General features: G+C 37.0%; 4 protein-coding genes and 1 pseudogene across 4 annotated transcripts; 3 read left to right on the top strand and 2 right to left on the bottom strand.

Annotated features, from left to right (window-relative positions):
* The first annotated feature begins 588 nt into the window (after positions 1–588).
* On the top strand, positions 589–3,447 carry LOC127988005 (ankyrin repeat domain-containing protein 34B-like). The gene is made up of 2 exons (XM_052590498.1): positions 589–857; positions 1,853–3,447. Exons 1-2 carry the CDS (start codon positions 655–657, stop codon positions 3,300–3,302), a joined length of 1,653 nt encoding a protein of 550 aa, XP_052446458.1. The 5' UTR covers positions 589–654; the 3' UTR covers positions 3,303–3,447.
* A 1,551-nt stretch (positions 3,448–4,998) lies between these two features.
* On the bottom strand, positions 4,999–9,583 carry LOC128010442 (coiled-coil domain-containing protein 125-like). Its single transcript, XM_052593018.1, has 12 exons — positions 9,128–9,583; positions 8,555–8,849; positions 8,113–8,171; positions 7,857–7,943; positions 7,690–7,767; positions 7,505–7,590; positions 7,107–7,189; positions 6,907–7,019; positions 6,722–6,829; positions 6,418–6,571; positions 5,425–5,537; positions 4,999–5,317 (listed from the first exon to the last, which is right to left on the bottom strand). The coding sequence occupies exons 2-12, from the start codon at positions 8,838–8,840 to the stop codon at positions 5,015–5,017; spliced, it is 1,470 nt and encodes a 489-aa protein (XP_052448978.1). The 5' UTR covers positions 8,841–8,849; positions 9,128–9,583; the 3' UTR covers positions 4,999–5,014.
* A 126-nt stretch (positions 9,584–9,709) lies between these two features.
* On the bottom strand, positions 9,710–13,161 carry LOC128014989 (cell cycle checkpoint protein RAD17-like; annotated as a pseudogene).
* A 1,136-nt stretch (positions 13,162–14,297) lies between these two features.
* LOC128010458 (adenylate kinase isoenzyme 6) lies at positions 14,298–16,156 on the top strand. The gene is made up of 5 exons (XM_052593019.1): positions 14,298–14,544; positions 14,746–14,838; positions 14,910–14,968; positions 15,213–15,358; positions 15,662–16,156. Exons 1-5 carry the CDS (start codon positions 14,508–14,510, stop codon positions 15,849–15,851), a joined length of 525 nt encoding a protein of 174 aa, XP_052448979.1. The 5' UTR covers positions 14,298–14,507; the 3' UTR covers positions 15,852–16,156.
* A 1,019-nt stretch (positions 16,157–17,175) lies between these two features.
* On the top strand, positions 17,176–21,307 carry LOC128010410 (MARVEL domain-containing protein 2). The gene is made up of 8 exons (XM_052593015.1): positions 17,176–17,314; positions 17,651–17,716; positions 18,003–19,202; positions 19,359–19,388; positions 19,470–19,642; positions 19,845–20,016; positions 20,250–20,300; positions 20,611–21,307. The coding sequence occupies exons 3-8, from the start codon at positions 18,024–18,026 to the stop codon at positions 20,728–20,730; spliced, it is 1,725 nt and encodes a 574-aa protein (XP_052448975.1). The 5' UTR covers positions 17,176–17,314; positions 17,651–17,716; positions 18,003–18,023; the 3' UTR covers positions 20,731–21,307.
* The last annotated feature ends 118 nt before the right edge of the window (positions 21,308–21,425 follow it).

Below are 21,425 nucleotides of genomic sequence, written 5' to 3'. Positions count from 1 at the left end.
AATCGATAGTTTCAGAAGGCGGGGCATAGAGGAAAAACAATAATGTACAGTATGTGGAAACTAATGCGTTTTTGAACCTTAAACTGCATAAACACATTTCATTACAATTATAAATAATGTAATGTTCAAAATAATGTTCTTTTTAGCAGCATCATATGACCCCTTTAAACCCAGAATATTGCTTTACATATGTTGCCTAAACGCATGTTAAGAACAGAAATATACTGCAAAATTAAAATAATATAAAAGGGCAGTAATTCATCTTATGTAAAGGGGATTAGAGAACTAATTCAGTTTTCTTATGTCTCCTTGTCAAGTACCACCTAGACATGCTACCTACATAGTCATCATAAAAAACATCTTCATGGCGTCTACCCGGTGAATGGCAAGAGACACTAGAGCAGAAAACCTCTCAAGCACATTATTCTAAGGCAAAGAGGAAGATACACATTTCAATGTCAAAGAGTTATCAGGTTTGCTTTGATGTGAACGAATCGGATACAAAAGCAGACACTTAAATGGAAACCTTGAAAAACTGTGATTCTGATGCAGTGTGCTCTCCTCTCTTGCCTGACAGAAGTCAACGAAGAAATCAGCTCCTATGATCCACTGAGCCGACGCACATTAGCCTCTCAACAGTCTCACCACACAATCATGGAGGACTCAACAGAGGTGCGAACGGACGGAAACTCTTTGCTTAAAGCAGTATATCTGTGTCGCCTGAGATTGACGCGTCTGTTGCTGGAAGGAGGGGCTTACATTAATGAGAGCAATGAGAGAGGAGAAACTCCACTGATGGTGGTCTGCAAAAGTCACCATGCCGATGCTCAGAGTGTGCCAAAACACAAGATCATCAGGTGGGTCTCTTATACCTTAATTATACTAGTCATTTGTGCCATGAAACTGAGATATTAGTTTATTAAGTACATTAAAAATGGAATTCAAACATCAGTGCAATAACTCTTTTATGATGAGCATGTTTTAATTTTTGAAATGAGTAAAGGTGATATGTATTTAATCATTAAGAAAAAATTCTCTTTTTAAAAATATTGTATAAAAAACACTTTTTGGCATAGACCTATTTTTATTTCTTAAAAAAATAAAGATTTTAAGAAAACTGCTTCACAACTGATACACATGAATGTGTGTCAAGTCCAGTAATTAATTTTCTTAGTCTACCGGAATATTTGACTATTTTATGATAGACTCCCCCAAAAAAAACACACACACACAATATTTAGAAAAGAAATTGCCATTAAATATACATTACTGGTAAGAATAATGTATTTAGTTGCTCAAAAGTGAAAGTAAAGATTTTAAATGCTACAAAAGATTTTAAATAAATGCTGTTCATTTAAACTTTCTACTTATCGAAGAATTCTGAAAAAAAAAAAAAAAATTTACCAGGGTTTCCACAACACAAATTCAGCTTTGCCATCACATGAATTATTTACATTTTAAAAGATATGAAAATAAATAACAGTTATTTTAAACAATAATAACATTTTACAATATAGCTCTTTAACTTTATTTTTCATTAAATTAATCCATAAGAGACCCCAAGATATTACACCATAGTGTAATATACAGTTTTTGGATGCTTACACTGATATATATTCAAGAGGTAAAGAAAACATCTCTGTTGTATTTTGAATTACTTGAAAGTCACGACATTTGCCAAGTATGGTGACCCATACTCAGAATTGGTACTCTGCATTTAAACCATCCAAGTGCACACACACACAGCAATTAGAAGTGAATTTTAAATTATTTTTCTTTATCATGAACACTCTGGTATGCCATTGATCCATTCTTTTATGAGCTCACTTTAATGTATCAATCTCCTCAACAGGTATCTTCTTGAAAACGGTGCAGACCCCAACATCCAGGACAAGTCTGGTAAGACTGCCCTAATGCATGCCTGTATAGAACGGGCAGGACATGAGGTGCTGTCGCTTCTGCTGTCCAGTGGAGCTGACCCTAGTTTAGAGGACCACAATGGTTCCTCCGCTCTGGTCTATGCAGTTAATGCGGGAGACACGGATGCACTAAGTGTACTACTGGATGCCTGCAAGGCCAAGGGCAAACAAGTCATCATCATAACAACAGACAAACTACCCTCTGGAAGACAAATGACCAAGCAGTATCTGAATGTACCACCTCCTCCAAATCTTGAGGACCGGTTGCACTGTGCCCCTGTGTCATGTATGTGCCCTTCTGAAATTCAACTCTGTACCCCTCTTATCACACCACCCACCAATAACCAATCGGAGACCTTGGGATCCACTCCAACACTGCCCACATCCAAGCCAGGATCACCGACTCAAGATTCAAGCCCTCTGCAAGCAGGTAGTGTGGCGAAGCTGTTGCATCTACAAAGGCTTCACTCAGAGCCCTGGCTGAAGATCCCTCCATCTCTGCTTCTACAGCAATGTAAGTCCTCATCCTTGACCGAGGAGCTTCTAGATATCACTCCTGAAGAGGAGCTCTCCTTTGGGTACAAGGGTTGCAGACCTCCACTGAAAACGACAGTAGCTCGGCAGCAAAGCTTAGATGTCAAAGACTCTACAGGTATGCTTAGAGCCTTTGAGACATCATCTGATGCTGAAAGAGAACTAACAAAAGAACAGAAATGGCTCAGTAGAAAAATGTCCTATGATGGAGAGTTGCTACCACACTCTTCCTCACATCAGAACCTCAAACAGGCATCCATCTCAGATGCTGCCCTAGTGGACCAAGACCCAGGCTTTCTACCCAATCTGGCAGTTTCAAGTCTGCGAAACATTTCTTGCCGGCGCAACTTTGGAATGGACCATTACAGTTCTGACTCTCAGCTGCCTCAATTTGGGAGCCAACCTTCTGAAGACCTCGGGAAGACAGGAGGAGGAGGAACTGGAGGGAAGGAGAAACGCAAGCTTGTCACTAGCCGCTCCTCCACTCTCTCAGGATCCAGAGAGTCTCTGGAATGTCTCGTCCAGAGGAAGAGCCCAGCAATGCTGGAGCGGAGGGGATCCGGAGCCTTACTCCTAGACCATATCTCACAGACCCGGCCTGGTTATCTACCACCTCTCAATCCTCATGCGCCCATTCCAGATATCAAGGTTAATACCAGTGTTGGCCTCAACAGTGGAAGCAAGCCTGTGGCAGGACCTACACCCGTTGTTTCTGGATCCAGGCATTTTGTGCCCTGTGCCCCGAGTCATCCCAGAGATTACAAGAATAAGAGTCTGTTAAGACGACACTCCATGCAAACCGAGCAGATCAAGCAGCTGGTCAATTTTGAAGAGATTTTTGGTCAGTAATCCATCACAAAAGAAGGTTGTGGTAAATAAAGAGATTTAATGTCATGTGTCAGTCTACACTACGTCTGAAATCCGAAGATAATAAAGTTAAGATTTAAATACGAATTAAAATAAACATCTCAATCACCTTCCTAAAATGCACTTTCCAGACTGGACAATATTATAAACTTGACTGCACTTTACTTCTGTTCTTTGTGCTCTCACTCATTGTGCACTGAATCAGAATACTGAACTTTGTTGCCGTTTAAGGAACGGCTTTCTTTTTAAACCTGATTCATGTTTATGTATTTACAAAACAGAATATAATGTGAAATTGTATTTACACATTGTCTCAGACTCCGATGTTGAATGACAAAATAAGCTTATAAAATTCATAGACTACATGGTTTAGTACATAATGCATAGCATACAAGTGCATAGTGTATAGTGTATCATTTGGGACGCAACTTGTTTTACTGTATGTGTGTGTTTTATTATCTCAAAAACAATATCAGTCTAAGTGCAATTGCTTTAAATCCTAGTTTTGCTGAAGTTTTGCCTGTAAAGCAACAGATCCTCCGATATAAGAACATCATGTTTGCCTGTCCAAACAGTCAGGCTGTACCTGAGAGAGAGAAGGTGAGATGTTAAACACAATCTCAGTTACAAGGCTGACACCAAGGCAGAACACAATCAACTTCACCAGTGAATAAAAACATATGAATAATGCTTTAAATTTGGCATCTTAATATGAAAATGTGAAATGATCCAAAGCACAAATAACATTGTCTTTATTTAATTCCTTCTATCTATGATTTTTCATGGTACAAATAAAGCCCATACTTCCCCTTCATTTGTCTGAGTGACTGAAAAAATTAACTTGGACAAATGATTATTTTTAATCTGGACCAATGCAATGCCAGTATCTGATTGGACAGCTAGAAACTTAGCTTTCTTACCTTTGGTGTTTGACAGTGATTGTAGTTTGAGGTAGCAAACGACCAAATAGGCTGTTGTGATAAGATAACTGTTGTGCATAAGTTGAAACACTACAATTCATGTTTAATTAAACCCATATATTGTTATAAGTAATATACTTTTTTGAACATAACATTTACATTATGACAGCTAATACTTTTAAACATTACGGAAACCGGTAGCGTGAAGCATTATGGGATATGAAGTTATTCAGTCCATGTTCGCACTTTCGAAAGCTCGCTTTCACTACGAAATGTACAGTACCAGTCAAATGTTTGGTTATTCGTAGTATTAATTAATTATTTATATATATTAATAATAATACATGTTTTATAAAAACACAAAAATAGTATATGAAAAAATTATTATATTACCGAGAAATATATACATTATTATTTTTTTTTTTTACAAAAACACATACAAGTATGTATGTCTGTATATAAAGAAACAGTATAACTTTAGAACTTACAGAGCATTCCCAGAATTCCCTAGGAGTACCATGAAATTTGTTGGCTGGTCAAACACATAAATGTAAAAATTTTAGAATTAAGTTTTGTGCATAATGTATATTAGATCCTATCAACTTCATTGAGCGCTTGTGGTTAGAATCGAGGGTATTTTCAGTTCAGTTATTCTGCGTATTCTGGGTTACCTGATGTTCTGGTTTCCTAGGTAATGGCACATAATATGAAAATTTTGCAGGTATTTGTCTTTTGAAGTAATACAACATGAAACTTAATTCTTGTCTCGTTCTTTTAAACATCTTTATTGTCAGGTTTAGCTTCTCTAATTTCAGTGGAAGGCTGATTTGGTTTGGAGGTCTGCTCATCATCATCTGCAGGGCTGTCAGGTACAGTGAGATCTGCAGAGCATCTACGGTCTCTTCCTCTGCTCCATTCACTCTCCTCAGATGCCTCTGTTTTTGTTTTATTGTCTATGTGTGAAAGGTCCAGCTCCTCTAGCTGCATATGGAGACGTTTTTCTAAATCCTTAGTGTTTTGTGCCAACATGTAGCTCACCTTCCTCTGATGTGCCAAGGCTTCCTCTTTGTCTTTTAACTTAAGAGGGAAGACAATCAAAAAGTCAAGCCAAATGTAGTGTTAAAGTATATAGAAAAGTATATAAAATCAAAATAAAATCAACATATAATTATAAGTATACTGACCAGATCAAGCAGCATATGCAGTGTTTCATCTGAATTGGCTGATATCTTTCCTTCACTTGTTATGGGCAGAAATTTTTTCAGCCTTTCACCTACACTGAGAGACCCCTGTTTCCCTTTAAAATAATAAATAATATTAAATTAGTAATTAATCAATTTAATTACTTGAAGAGTTGCACTGTAAAATAATCCAAATCAAAACTAATACTGAACTATAACTACAACTGATATAAAAATAAATCAAACTTGTTAAAAAATAATAATAAAATATCTATAAGTAATACAAAAAAATAAAAAACTGATAGAAACTTTAATTATAATGGTATATAAAGACATTATAATACCATTAAAGCATTATTTACGATACCATTGTTGTCAGATTTTATGGGTGATTTTACATTCTTTTTAATAACTGTGACACACGTTTTTGAACATAGACTTTATAGTGCACGATCCAAACTTACATTTTTATAATTCATGAATGAAAACATTTAGTAACATGATATTAATGTACCATTTACATGGTAATGCAATGTCTGATTTTAAAATGAGTTTTAAAGGATGAACTTTGAGATTTTAAGTTTTCAGTTGATATATAATTTCTGATAATTTCTAAAATGTGATAGAGAAAAATGCAATGAAGAAGTCTTTTTTTAACAAAGGTCAGAACTCCTGTTATAATCTATATTTTTGAGGGTGCATGCTTATCATAAATTAATCTATTACTTTTCCTTCATAATTTTTTACAAAAAAGACTGGTAAAATATATATTTGGGAGTTTTAGACCTTTCCAACGATATATAGTTTGTCAAGATTAGATTATATTTAATTGTAATATAGAGAAGTAAATGTAGGCGTCCCGTATACGGGATGGGGTGACAGTTAAATAGTTAAACTAAATCTTGGAGATGTCTGTGAACATTTTTAATGAAATTGACATAATACACTGCATGATTTTTTTCTCAGTTTTAGCTATCCAGCATAGCAACACTTTACCTCTCTCATGCCTTTGGTAGTGCGACTGGTGTCTTGCGGTCTCAGCCTGCCGGAGCACGTTCTCACCGACTCTCCTCAACTGCTGCTCAAAAGCAATGCGGAAAGCATCCATCATGACGTATGCCTCCTCCTTCCTCTTCTGCTGTTCCTCCAGCTAATGCAGACAAATACATTGTGTTACAAGACCCTCAAGGACAAATTAGCAAAGCCAGCACTGTAATGGATTTAATACATGCACTGGCTAAATATGAGGGTTAATTTGCAAGGTAATGAAACAGAAGTATTGATAAATGAAGACAAGCACCTCTTGCTTGAGCTGGAGAACCTGTTTGCGACTTGCAGCAGCACTTCTAGCACAAGAGCATGGCTCGCCCCCATTAGAGTTACACTGACATGCCCCATACACCGCTAACTGAGAGATAAGAGGATAGAGAGCTGTTTACTACAGAACAAAGCTATTTAAAACAGACTACAATCCACCAACATTACCTCTAGCGCTGAACCGTCTGTTCTCCGGCTGCAGGGAGGCTGGGTCCTCTGGTAGTCCCTTCTTTCCTTAGCACTGAGCATTGACAAAAGCTCCAGACATTTTTGGCTCAGGGCTAAGACACAAAATGCATAAATATGCACTGGGAAAAAAAACAGCAATTGGGTCCTGAAATAAAAGTAAGAACTACGTTGTGACCTACAGGCATTCTCTGTCATTTGCTCCTGATGTTCTCTCAGTTTCTCCTCTAGTGCTTTCTTTAGGACTTCATTTTCTGCCAGCACCCTGAAGTGGTAATGAAATGAACCAGTGAGATGTGGGTATTTTTAAAGAGACATGAATTTAAAATGGGCTCTATTTACTTCCTCAATACATAGCTCGAGTCTTATTGGGCATATTATTAAAAAAAGATAAATTCTTAATTAAAATGCTCTGCAAATGTGCAATGCAAAATGATTGCAAATATCATTATGATGATTTTTAAAGTCGCAATAAAACTGAAGTAGCAGCAAATCTTCTTCTGTATCAAGAGAAGTCTTCTCTCTGTCACCAGTTTTCTAATCATGCCAACTTTAATAGTGTCTTTTTGCATGGGTATACCTCTCATACTTTAAACTCCATGAGTTTTCCACATTCTTGAACTGCACCTTGTTAAAAGTGATCTCCCATTGCAATGCATTAACCTCCTGTGTGGAAAATAATTCACTGGAATGAGATCATATTTTCAGGAATAAGTTTGAATTATAAAAAGATTAAAAGCAGTTTAATTGTTGTATGAGTCCTACCTTTTCTAGGGCTTTGTTGCTCTCTTCACTCTTCTGAAGCAATATTTTGGTATGACAAGTTGCTTTGTCCAAGATTGCCTTCAGGGACAAATGTAGCACAGGGCTGTAAACCACTTCATAAATGACCTAATAAGACCTAATAATGATACAATCATATTTTGAAGTACCTGTCCTTGCAAGATCCTAAGAGCCTCATGTTTTCCCTCCAGGTGGCGATGAGTGACCTCCAGTTCTGTGCGTAACAGCTCCACTTCCTGATACAAAGTGAAGATTTCCATACACCTTAGACATGTTCACGCGTGAAGATGTGTATCTTTTATTTACTCCATTCAAAACTCACAGGGCTGCTACTTTTCTGCAGCTCTATTGTGTGAGATATATTTTGATTGATATTTTATCACATTTGGTTTTCAGTACGTTTACCTCTGTGACCTCCTGTAGTCTTCTCTGCAGCTCTTCACTTGTGTCTTCAGAAGAGCTTTCTACAAAAGAATGCAGTTACATTTAAAAAGCAGTGTTAGCACATGGTTTTCTAGGATTGTCAACACATCATATCCTGGTAGCAGTGTGGTTCTATTGTGGAATATTTGTTTAAGTATAGAATTACTCAAGGGAGTACACAAAGTTCCCTCCCTGATAAAAAAATAGCAGGTGTTGACTTCAACAAACACCGCAAATCAACAGAGGATTAAGTGTTTGGAGTGGGATATTACCAGGAAGTTATCCTCTTTATAATAGCTTTAAAACTGAACTCACTTTTATCATAAGCTAGATACAGTATAGCTTAGTCTGGTCTGTGCCCATGAAAGAATCAAAGAGGTTTGAATGTTTTAAATGACTTTAGATGCCAGTCCAGAAAACTAACCCGACTGTCTTTTCTCCCACCGTGCGGCTCGTTCAGCTTCCAGTTCTTCCCTAAAAACAGCATACATGGCTCTGCATGATGTCCAAGAGAAGGGCCCATTGCTTCTCTCGCTGCCCCCTTTGAATGGTAGCGACTGAGACATGAAGTCTAGAAACTTCCCCCTGCTCTTCATCTGTGGGAGATGGTCATGATGTCCTCTGGATCTGGCCCCCATGCCATCACCTAGATCCCCCTCTCTCATGTCATCTTCTGTGGGGCACTGAGGGCATGAACTCTCACCTTGCATCACGATAAACTAAAAAAAAAAAAAAGAAAAAGAAAAAGAAAGAAGGAAATCGTCTGAGTGAATAAAGACAAAGAAATACATCAGTCATGTTAAGTACTACGCATGTTTAAAGACAATAAAACTGAAATCTATGTAAATATCATGTTTGACAGTCAAAACAGGAGACATGGAAAGGTTAAATCGAGCTCGATAATTTAGCATACTGGCCAAAGCAAAACGAAACTTTTATCGTTCCTTGAGAGTTAGACTAATAAGGTTAGTCACTACAAAATATAACCATTACATACCTTTACGAAAACCTGTCCGTGAGGGGAGGAATTTGTATTTCGCTAACAAGAACAAGGGCGAAATTCTACTTCAAGACTTTCCTCTCACTTTGACGAAGTGAAACTTCATGAAGGGAGGTGTCCGAGTCTGACCCAACTTGATTACAGAACACACTATTATATAGATCATGAAATATCGCCATATGGCGGAGGTTTTCGAGCGTTACAGTCCCACGGATCCCCAGTGAGGTATTAGCAATAATAATAACCTGCATCAAAATCCATCATAAAAGCTAATAGTATTTTCCTTTCCACTTTTGAGCTTCCATCTGGACGATTGTCTAGTCTTATCCAAGAAATGAAATGGGACAGATGAGCAATATATGAAATTAAATTAAAAGATTTAGTTGTACATTGAGTACAACTTTAACCACATTTATACTGTACATCTAAAATATACACGGTCTATTTGAAAACACAAACAATAACAAATATATGACATGTACCTTTCCACAGGCTCCCTGTTGTATCTTCAGTCCCCCAGCGACAGTAACAAATATAGATTCATAGATTTTTCCCAATAAATAAATAACAAAACATCCATTAAAGTTGCAAACACTGATTTATTGCAGTCACTACTTTGTGTAAGTGTAGGTTGTCTACTTCTCAGTCCAAGAGCATTATGTTTCACCATGACAACATAAAACTTTATTCATGGCTTTAAATTGTCATACTATGTTCCATTTTTTAGAGATATTTTCATTAATATCCTTTGAAGAAGAAAAAAAACACTGAAACTATGTACAGAACAAGTACATTTCAATACAAGTAAGAACATATGAACAATTTTCTACATAGTGTGTGAAGCACATAAATATCTACTAATAACTAGCATCTTTAAAAAACAAAGCAAAAAACTATAACCTAACAGTACAACAACTGCATCTGGGCAAGTGATATTAAACATGTCCATGTGAACAGTCAATCACTGTCATATTCCTCAATTAACAGGTCTTCCTCATTCAAAAGGGTTGTGGGCTGAAGCTGGCTGCCAGAAAGTTCCCCAGAAGGATCCTGGCTATTTGGCAAGCTGGGCTCAGTTGTGGCATTTCCTCGTGCAGATTCTGGGTCAAGGGACTGAGCAGTAGAAGAATCTTCATGTTCACTGTCAGCATCCAGAACGCCAAGGTCTTTGTCATTAAGTGCTTCAAGTCTCAGCCTGAAAATAAAGACATTTATTAAACCATTTCAGAAATCTTTCAAATGCAACAATAGTTTGATATACCTCACCTTCCAGGAAGCCTCTTTTGAGAAAGATGGCCAACATTCTGAATGAAGGCTATTTGAGCTGATATGAGACAGATAAAAAAATATATTAAATAGAACAAAAAGACAAAGCTGAATTATGCATGAGAAGAAGTGCACCATTCATTTTTAACCATATTTTTAGTCTTGCATACCTTTGTAGGAGGAAGGAAAATAATAAAAATTAAAGTTGAAAGATTATAGCATGCATATATATATATTTGTATAATTTGTAGATACTAAGGTCACATGTTCACCTTTATTTCTCATTGGGTTGGTGAGCTTTGCAAGATAAGGCACCAGTTCTGTCAGGAGGCTCACAGGAGTAAGGCAGAAATTTAAGAAGAGCGACTGAGCAGTCAGGAAATTCTCTCGATAGTATTAGTTAAAATATATAAGCATAATAAATTATCAATTACTCTAAATGCTGAATAATTCAAGTACAACACAAAGATGTTGATAAAGTAAAAAAATATATATATATACCATCTTGTTTATGTGTTGCCAATGTGGTTTATGAAAAGGCCTGAATCCAACAGTGGACTGGCTGCTGGCTTGTGCTCGAGAAGAGTTTGAGTGCATAAGGCCTCTAGTGGCCACCGATGAGCCATATTCCAACATGGTCGACCTTGACTGTGAAAAGATGAACACCATGACAACAAAATAAAGTTGTTGCTAAGGTACTACATGATGACAGTGCTCGGGAATCAAATGTTATATCTGCAGTACAATCTGAGTAACCCTGCATATCACTATGTGTGTTATTATGGAAGTCACCAGCATTTGCACTCACGCTCCACTCTGCTGTCAGGAAGTCTGCATCAGAGAGGTACTCGCTGGCTCGTGCTATATCCTCTACATCCGAAAAGAAGTCCGGGTAGATCTGGTGCAGGTAGAGGTTGAAGAATTCACCAGACATATGGGAACGCTCAATGACAAGCTGAGGGAAAATATTATAATCAAAAGATTGTTAGAACATTAAAGCAGCTTAAATGATTTTCATTGTGTAATTTACATTATTAATTAATATTTACTTCTGGATCAACAAGTAGTTTGTCCCTTTGATGATCTGTTAAATGTGAAGGAAGCTTGGGTGCTTGAGTGTTTTCATAGCTTTCACCTGGAAATCACACGATATCCATTGGTATAAATATGAATGAATTTACACACAGTTCATGATGTACAATACATAACAGTAACAAGAAAAAAAAAACATTTTGTCTAGAAAGATAAAAAAAATGAGAGTTGAAAACGACTTACGTTTGCAGTTGAGGATTTTCCCTAAAGCTCTGAACAGGAAAAGTGAAGCATCTTTCCCTCCAAAAGCTGGACTTTCATCCTGCGTGTCTGTTGATTTTGAAGACTTGCTCCTCCCCTTTGCCCTTTCGCTGGGTTTTGATGCAGGTTTGCCTTTCTTGGAAGCCCAGAGTCTTCTCTCCAGACAACTGTCTGAGAATTGACAGGAATGATTGCATAATTACAGTTTACATACAAGAATACTTTTTTCTTCTCTATTTTCTAATTAAATATTTCTAAATGATACATTACATAAATGTGTTCAGTAACTATTTGCTCACCAGTAAATGAAGAAAACTGCAAGTTGTTAAAGATTTCTGGAAAATTTCATTTTTGTACCTAATGTTATGAATTTCAAGTTCATGCAGAACATCTTTGAAGAGAAGTCTGGAGTTATTGTCCCCGCTGAGACGATCAGACACAATCAGGACCAGTGGGCACCGGCCCGTCTTAACAAATTGCTTGAATGAACAAAGCAAAAACAAGGACTCTGGTATACAAGATACAAGTGACACTATGTCATGTAAGCAACCTGGTTGCCTAAAGAACTGGTTTGGATATTCCTGAGATAAAACAAAAAATAATGGGAAAGTGTCACTCAGCATCTCAATGTTAATTTAACATTATGTTCAATTTCTCTTCTCATTGCCTTTTTCATCAGTTGCTTTTTAACTCGCCCAACACTTTCTCTTTAAAGTTTAAAGTTTCTGTATTTTTCCACATCAGTAATATTATTGAAGCGTAGTTCTGTGCAGCACCTCTATAAGAATTATTTTCCTGTCTTCAGTCACTTTTTCTCCACTCATTTGTAGACGGTTGTATTTGTTGGCTCGTAACAGAAACTCTTGGAATAACCCTGTTTGTGAGCTGCCATGGAAACTGTTAAACCTTGAATCTGTTCAAATAAAAAGGTCAGATAAACAAGCGAACAAGAACATTTAATAAAATACGCAGACGCCAAGATATAACTTATCATTCGCTAGATATTACATACGTATTACATACAGTGTCACTATCTGAACATCAGTCACGACTAGTAAGAAGAAGACTTCTGACTTGGATCAAAGCTTTGTGTGTACAAATCCTCTGTTTTGTATTGAGAGGTGGTGGAGGGATTTGACCACTCTTGGATCTGAAAACCCAAGTCCTTGGCAAGGACTTGAACAGTTGCTGTCTTCCCACATCCTGAGGGGCCAGTGAGCAACAGAATGGCGCCACCCTGTGGAGACAAAACCAAAAATAAAGCAAAGAGTGTAAAACAATTCCCAAATGATTAAATAAACATACATCACACAACATACTTGTCAGACCTTTTTTGATTTGTCCAAATTAACTCTCAACCAGCTTTCAACTTCTTCAACTTTCTTTCTGTGGACTATAAAATTCGGCCTGTCAGAAAAAAAAGCATTTAAGTGGAAATGCTTGTAGATTGAAATAACAAGAGCAATATGAAAATGTTAAGTAACCAACAGATGTGTTCTTAGGGGCACAATCTTTCTCAGGGTGAAATAGTTTGTATGACCAAGACTGGAGTACTCAGCCCTACTCTATGAAATCTAATTTACTGTAGTTTTTTAATCAAATTAATCAAAACACACTTGAAAAAGTCATAAAGAGATAGAAATTTAATGGCTGCTACACGATAACGCGCTCTTCTCATGCATGAGAAATTAACTCTTCCATGGCGTTACAAATAAAGTAAAGACAAAACAATAACATCCATAGTGGCTCTCACGATAATATCGTGTATCATCGATCTCACATGACGATCTGAAAAATGTACTTTCAAAGACTTTAACGTTACATACTTTTTCAGAGGATTGCTTTCCTCCCAAAGACAGCTCTGACATCATCAATTCTGACGTCCCATTCAGAAGATGAAAACCAAATCATTTACTATAAAAAGACAAAGTTGGGACTCACCTCTGCAAGCTTACAAGATATGCACAGTAGTAAAGATTAGTGTAATTGTCTAACGTATATTACAAGTGAAGCAAACAGAAAGTTATATTCTATTAGCATTAAAAACAGCTGCACGCTACCAGAATTAACTCTCACCCCAGTAATCCCCTCATTTAATAAAAGTATTATCCGGCATTTTGTCCAAACATATGAGACTTAGGTCTCTGCAGAGCAAAAGTGGGCGTTTATCACCATGTGGGTGTTTTCAAACTGTTGGGTTTTTCTGAATCATGCAATCTAAATGATCCCCCTTACCCAACCCCACCACTAAACCTAACGTCACTATTACATTAACCAATCAGGTATCATGGTGTAAAAACACCTTGATCTCGTAACTCCCATTACTTTCCTGCAGAGACCTATACTTGAAATATATTAGTCCTGCAAGTTCGCTACTGACCGTTAATTTAGCTTGACATAAAGAAAGCTAGCAGTCACAATTTATCAGGCAGCATCAACAAAACCATGGCTACCACACCGTTAGGGTAGTACAGTATACATATACCCTGGTCATTTCTACAGCTTACATTTGTAGAACAAAAAGGCAGACTATTTGTGACTGCAAGTAAGGAGTAACATTATGCTCACTATCCCTTTAAAGCTGTGGCGAACCGCCCATCTGCTGGCGCACGCTGAAAGCGTCATCAACTACGCGCCACAATTTTCAACACGTTTTTATGTTGGTCTGTGCTGAAACAACCACATAAGAAGCTATAACCAACGGATTATTTAAATATAATTTGTTTTTTTATGCTTATTGATACCGAGTATCCAGCTGAGATTAGTGTAAATCGAGTTGTGTTGTTAATTCCTCTATCTCCGCGTGTGATATCTTGCAATGAGAATCATGAAGAGACCAAACATCCTTCTCACAGGTAACGTAACGTAGTCTTGTTTTGACACTGCGAGTTTTATATTTTTTCCAAATAATCTACATCACGATTATGTACTAGGTTGTACCCTGTCATACAAATGTAGATTGAATGTATTTAGCAGGCATAGCAATAATAAAAAAATAAAAATATAATAATAATAATAATTGCTAAACATTGATATACTTCCTCATGAAATGGCAGGAACCCCTGGTGTAGGAAAGACCACTCTGGGCAAAGAGCTGGCTCAGAGAACAGGACTAACCTATGTGAATGTTGGTGATTTGGCACAGGAGGGTAAGTTATTGTTCTTTAAAAATAAAAGGTATATAAAAAAATAATAATAATAAAAAATATTGTCTCTACAGGTCAGTTGTTCGATGGATTTGATGAAGAATACCAGTGTCCTATTTTGGATGAGGACAGGGTAAGTAATATTGTAATTTATCTATCTGCCATTTTTTAATTAATGGTTCCCCTTCAATGTGATGATGTATAGTACAGTGCAATCTTGAACAAAATATATTTTAGAGTGTTTAATTAGATAGGGAAGGGTATTCAGCAAATTATTGAAACCACACTGATCACCAGTCAGTCAAAAGCAAATTCAACAGACTGCACTTAATGTAAAAAAAAAAAAAAAAAAGTTAAATACAATTTAATTTTTTTAGGTTGTGGATGAGCTGGAGGACAAAATGGGAGATGGAGGCATCATTATTGATTACCATGGCTGTGATTTCTTTCCTGAACGCTGGTTTCACATTGTTTTTGTCCTCCGCACCGATAACACCAGTCTCTACAATCGTCTTGAAAGCAGGTTTGTGTTCACAACAGTTAAAAGTATGTTCATTACATATGTGATATTTCAGTTTGAGCCTTTTTGGCTAGTTGAAATCTTTAATATAGATCTGGGATGAGCAAAACAGGAAACATTTAAGGGAAAGGATAATTTTAAATCATCCTAAGGAAGATAAAAGTTCCCCTAATTAGAGAATCACCCAAAAAGCATATTGAGTCTTCGTGATGAAGGGCCTTATGTACAGTTCAGCAGTCATTTACATGCTGTGTGGCTGTATGTTTCCTGATGCAGTGATTTTAATTTGATATCTTTCATATTCAGAGGATACACGGGAAAGAAACTCCAGGACAATGTGCAGTGTGAGATTTTCCAGACTATCTATGAGGAAGCCATGGAAGCCTACAAGGAGGAGATAGTCCACCAGCTCCCCAGTAACACTCCTGAGGACCTGGAGAGGAATCTGGAACAAATTGTTCAGTGGATTGAACAATGGATGAAAGACAACAATTGACTTTATTACATTAAATGTCTTCATTATACGTGATGGGCTCAATCACTATTTGAAGTTATGTCAAAGGAGACAGAAATCACATTTCATAGTTACTGTTGCCCCAGACAGAGTTATTTTCACTACCATTGAGCTAAGGACTTAAGATCTGTGGGACTGTTAGAAATTACTCGATTTGAAAGAAGTTAAATTTACTTCCAAAATGAATGGAAGAAATAAATATTTTTTATAGTCTATTTAAAAGAGCCTTTTTTGTGGACTTTTGTCTGTCTTGTTATTCTCTGATTAAATTATCCAAGATAAATTAACATTCTTTGATAAATGGTATGTTGTTTAATTGCCACCAAATACCAGAAACATCTGTTATTAATTGAAATTTAGGACCAAATCTAATTCACAAAAATAATGGTAAATGGCGTGGGTGTTTCTCCTCAAAAGATGGATCATAAGGTTCACAAGTACATAATTTATACTTAATTAGATTAATTTGGCAACTTTTAAACTTGTCTACCCTAAGTCTTATTTCTAGCAGTGAAAAAGTCAGTCATGTTGGCGAGTCAGTTTGTACTTTTGCTTTTTAATTTTATTTTCCCTCTTATTCTCCACATTAATGCTTTATCAATAATCAAACCATCATATCTACTTCTAAACTTCCTGCATTATCCAGTCCCTCAGGCATACCATTAAATATAAGGAGTACCTGTGAGAAGAATGTTTGGTCTCTTCATTATTCTCATTGCAAGACATCACACGTGGAAAAAATGCAGTTAATAACACACCTCATTTTACTCTAATCTCAGCTGGATACTCTGTATCCAATTTACATACAAAAACATGACATGTAAGTAATCCGTTGGTCATTTTGTTGCCTTTTCGGTGCTGTGTAATAGATTTTTTTTTTTTTGGCAAATTCTTAAAGACTGCCAAAAAAAAGTCACTCAATTAAATTGTAACTGGAATATGGTGGCCAGATTAACAAAATTAAACCATTTACCCATCCAATCCATGGAAGAACCCCCAAAAATGAGGGGGAAACCCCTTAAGACAAACACCAATGGACAGGCAAATCTCGTGGTCTCGGGAATCAAGTTGCTTCGTTTTTACAATGCTCCTGGTGTGAATTGGCACCTAGTGGAGCACTCAACAAAATCTCGTCGAAACCGTGAGGAGCCGCAAATGTTTGAAGTGTAAACAAGGGATGACGTTTAAGGAGTGGTAAATAACCGTTGTCAACACAGTGTGCTCTCTTTTTTAAATGCAAAGTTCAAACAGTGTCTCACTCTAAAAAAAAAAAAACAGTTTGTTTTGATAGATCAACTAATTTTTCATACATGGAGTGTTTCTGTTTCCTTGTGAAACTGGTATGTATCGTGACGTCACATACTGGGGCAGGGCAAGTCACGTGATCGATTCCTGTTCACCTGCAGCGCCCAGTGGCGGAAGACAGGTGAAAGTATCTGTACAAGGTAAGAGAGCGATGTTTTCTTATAAATAAATATTTGAGCAAGGATATGTAATCTACACCTTCACATTTTTAGCGTAGATAATGAAAACGCTCTCACAAGTGCTAAATTAGTGCGTTAATTCATTTTGTATTACTTCAGAGCTTGTATGCATTAGTTCCGTTTTATTTCTTACATGTTCTTTGTTGACAGGCAGGTTTCAAACCGCGTTAAGATCATCTCATGCAACACAGATTTTGTGCCATCGTTTTTTATAAAGTCACATTTTGCTATTTTTAACTCGTTATTTAAGCTCGCTTGGCCAGGGTGTAACTCACTTGTTTATTTTTTTTATTTCAGGAAGCTTTGTAAGGGGAAAACACTGTTTAAAATCACCCTGTGAGGCAATGTAACTTCTGTAACCAGGTAAGACCGTCATTGACTTCAGAGTTTGGTAGTAGCCTACATAGACTAAACCCTTTGAAAACATTTGTTTTTAATATGTAAATGCACTTATTATTAAATAGTATTCATCATTTATTGGTTATAATCCATGGCATAACAATAATTATTGTCTTATTAATATCAGATATAATTTAAATATCAAATAATCCTTACTTTTATGTTTGTAAAAAAATTCCAAATGACATGATGTCAGTATATATGTGACACAAGGCTTTATAATGAAGTGGATAAACTTTCTGATCCTCAGTTCACTCAGCTGCTAAGAACCATGTCTTTTGGAAACGGGCCAGCGCCCCACTTTGATTGGGTCCGCAATATGCCTCAGTATGATGAGGTGCCCATCGGCTCCATGCCGTGGGGTCAGCATGCTCCTTACCCAATTGGTGGTGAAGTAGCAGCATCCAGCTATGGCAGTTTACCACCACCACCACTTCCCGAAAACCCTCCTGTTGGTCAGGATTTCTACCCGAGTGATGTTGAAGACCAGGTGGATGATGCCATGGACATCAAACCCATCCGACGCTTCATTCCAGACTCTGTGAAGAACTTCTTCAGAGCCAGTGGCAATCAAGGCAGCAATAAATGGACCTTTCCACCACCACCACCTGAAGTGAACACCACCACCGGAGGTGTCCCATGCTCTCCTCCACACTCACGTGCACCGTCACCTACAGCCCCCAGCTCTTACCTAGACCCTTATGGAGGGTCTGGAGGCAGCTACAATTCAAGGAAGGAGCAGGCAGTTTTATTGGGGGAGCCGCTGGAATCAGTTTCTGGACGCTCTTTGCAGACGGCTATGACTTATAGTGAGAAGGTGGAGGAGTACAATCAGCGCTACGCATATATGAAATCCTGGGCCGGACTTCTGCGCATTTTAGGATGCGCAGAGTTGCTTTTGGGGGCTGCTGTTTTTGCGTGCGTCTGTGCATACGTGCACAAAGATAATGAGTGGTTTAATATGTTTGGTTACTCCATGCATCAGACGTATGGGGGAGGGTATGGGGGATCAGCAATGGGTGGGATGTATGGAGGAACTGGGAGTTCCTACTCCGGACCCTTGACTCCTTTTGTTATTGTGGTGGCTGGAATTGCCTGGATAGGGACTATCATTCTATTAGTGTTAGGAGTGACCATGTATTATCGTACTATTCTACTAGACTCCAGCTGGTGGCCAATCACAGAGTGTGTGATAAACTTGACATTAGCATTGCTCTACTTGTCAGCTGCAATCGTGTATGTGCGAGACACAGTCCGTGGAGGTCTCTGCTATTATCCACATTTCAACGCTGGGCCCAATGCGGGGTTCTGCCGAATTGAGGCTGGGCAGAATGCTGCCATCATCTTTCTCTTCCTCAACATGCTGTTGTATCTTGTGGGAGCTGGCGTGTGTCTTAAGCTGTGGAGACATGAAGCTGCAAGGATGCGCAGAGAGAGAATGAGTCAAGATGTAAAGTTCAAATCATTTGTTCTTTGAAACTAATTAACGTAAAAAGAAACATAATGCTCAAAATGATTTTCCTATTTCAGTCATAGCAATAAATAATCTCAAGACTTTACTAATAAAATCTAATTCGCTTGCTCTTCTGTTCTTATTTGTATTTAGTTTAAATCAGAAGGACTTCCGCTCAATTTGGTAAGCAGTTGAATTTTAATATCAAGAAGAATATTTTAATATTTTGAAATCATTGCTGTAATGTACTATTTGTAATCTCAGATTGGTGCCGGCTCAAGTGTCTCTGTGCCTATCCACACTGCTCCAGTAATGGCCAGTCCAGAATCTTATGATGGCATACCTGTCAACCCAGTTATGATGGAACCAGAGATCTTAAGGGGTCATATTCCTGCTGGCCACATCCCCAAACCTGTGGTCATTGCAGACTATGTGGCGTAAGTTTCAAAGAACACAAAATCAACAAATTAACTTCAGTCTATTTTATCCAGTAGATAAACTCGATTTTAATGATGTTCAGAAATTAGTGCACATATTTTAGACTGATTATTGTTGCCCGATGCTTTTTTTTTTTTTAAATCTCTCATCCCTTTTGTGATTACTATATCTGAATGTTCTGTCTAATCTTTCTCCTCACAGGAAATATCCCACCATCCGGTCTGATGAGGAGAAGGAGCGATACAAGGCTGTGTTTAATGATCAATATGCAGAATATAAAGAGTTGCATGCAGAAGTTCAAATCTTAACACAGAAGTTTGAGGAAATGGATATTCTGATGAGGAGTCTACCACAGCATCCTTCGACCCAAATGGTAAAGGTTTTAAACAGCATTTTGCTATTTTTTTATTTATTATTATTACTCTTGAGGTTTTTATATTTAAGGAAACTACATGGAATATTTGTAATCGAAAATTAATCTCATGACCATTGAAATTAATAAGTTAAGAAACAAAGATGTTTAAAATGTATCTGTATACATTTATCTGAAATCTTTTGTTCTAAAAAGAAAATAAATGTAGGTATTAATTGGTTTTCCTCCCACAGGAGCAAGAGAGAGTCAATAGCATTATTCATGAGTTTAACAGAAAAAAGGCTGTAAGTACTGTTTGTCTGTTCTACAAGTTTTAAAGTAATATACAGAAGACATGTTTGGTATTTTACTTTTCCCAGAAAAGATAACCTATGACCTATGTTCTACACGTTGCTTTGACCCATTTCAAACCTTCATCTGCCTGTTGCCTTTCTACATTCTTTAGTCACTGCAAAAGAATGGTATCTGTCTCCATTTGAGAGCGACAGGCAGTAGAAACGGAAAAACTGGAAATATTAGGGGGACGTCAGTAGAGCTATTGACATATTTACATACTTCCTGTCTGAAGATTATTCTACCTGTTTCTGGTTGTAGGACCCAACGTACCAGGAGAAAAGGGAGAGATGTGAATATCTGAAGAGCAAACTTGCACACATAAAGCTGAAAATTCAGGAGTATGACAAAGTCATGGACTGGAATGATGGTTACAGTTAAACAGAACTGCAAAAAAAAAAGTACTGTCTAAAAGAAAATTGTCCATGGCTATACCATCAGAAATTAACAGAGTGTTTGGTTTGCTCTTGGTTGGTATTGATATAATTTCATATTGATTTCAATAGATCAGAAAAGTATAATGAAGGACATGTACCACGTCAAACCCAGCACTGAATATTTGACCTTCTTTATTACTGACATGTCTTGTGAAGCAACATCAGCAAAGTTTTTAATATATACTGTACATTTCTGTATATACTTTTTATTTTAGAAGTAGGTAATTTGAAGGAAATCACTGTAATCTTTAAAAAAAAAGTGGAGAATATGATGTAAATAGCTCTTAAAATTGTATTTGTTTAAATAGCAGTATCTCTGTAATGATCCTAGATTACTTGGTATTTTACAGTTTTTCTAGTATAATTTTTAGTTGTTTTTTTTTTTGTGTGTGTGTATTTTATACTGTCATTTGTGTTGTGTTATGTTACTCTACCTTTGAATTTAATCATTTTTATCATTGATATTGAAAGTGGAAAAATAAACACACCTGCCTCCTCATTTTACTGGCAAACATTGTCTTTTCAGCAAAATAATGAAATATTAGTTTGTACTTCTCATGCTATGTTACATGGAACAGTAGTAAAGTAATCTCAACTTTTACGAGCTTGACAGCTCTGAAGGTATCAGGTTACAAGCTG

The sequence above is a fragment of the Carassius gibelio genome, chromosome A5 (assembly GCF_023724105.1).
Source record: "Carassius gibelio isolate Cgi1373 ecotype wild population from Czech Republic chromosome A5, carGib1.2-hapl.c, whole genome shotgun sequence".
NCBI classification, from domain to species: domain Eukaryota; kingdom Metazoa; phylum Chordata; class Actinopteri; order Cypriniformes; family Cyprinidae; genus Carassius; species Carassius gibelio.
Note: the sequence above shows the minus strand (reverse complement) of the source record. Positions and strands in the feature narration are given on the sequence as shown.

Excerpts from the sequence above, each read along its gene's own strand:
- LOC127988005 (XM_052590498.1), top strand. The coding sequence starts at position 655 with ATGGAGGACTCAACAGAGGTGCGAACGGACGGAAACTCTTTGCTTAAA. Across the intron at positions 858-1,852 it reads CCAAAACACAAGATCATCAG|GTATCTTCTTGAAAACGGTG; the intron begins GTGGGTCTCTTA and ends TCTCCTCAACAG.
- LOC128010442 (XM_052593018.1), bottom strand. The coding sequence starts at position 8,840 with ATGCAAGGTGAGAGTTCATGCCCTCAGTGCCCCACAGAAGATGACATG. Across the intron at positions 7,020-7,106 it reads GCAAATGACAGAGAATGCCT|CCCTGAGCCAAAAATGTCTG; the intron begins GTAGGTCACAAC and ends TTTGTGTCTTAG. Across the intron at positions 6,572-6,721 it reads TTCTCCAGCTCAAGCAAGAG|CTGGAGGAACAGCAGAAGAG; the intron begins GTGCTTGTCTTC and ends TGTCTGCATTAG.
- LOC128010458 (XM_052593019.1), top strand. The coding sequence starts at position 14,508 with ATGAGAATCATGAAGAGACCAAACATCCTTCTCACAG. Across the intron at positions 14,969-15,212 it reads CTATTTTGGATGAGGACAGG|GTTGTGGATGAGCTGGAGGA; the intron begins GTAAGTAATATT and ends TAATTTTTTTAG. Across the intron at positions 15,359-15,661 it reads TACAATCGTCTTGAAAGCAG|AGGATACACGGGAAAGAAAC; the intron begins GTTTGTGTTCAC and ends TTTCATATTCAG.
- LOC128010410 (XM_052593015.1), top strand. The coding sequence starts at position 18,024 with ATGTCTTTTGGAAACGGGCCAGCGCCCCACTTTGATTGGGTCCGCAAT. Across the intron at positions 19,389-19,469 it reads AAGGACTTCCGCTCAATTTG|ATTGGTGCCGGCTCAAGTGT; the intron begins GTAAGCAGTTGA and ends TTGTAATCTCAG. Across the intron at positions 20,301-20,610 it reads AGTTTAACAGAAAAAAGGCT|GACCCAACGTACCAGGAGAA; the intron begins GTAAGTACTGTT and ends TTCTGGTTGTAG.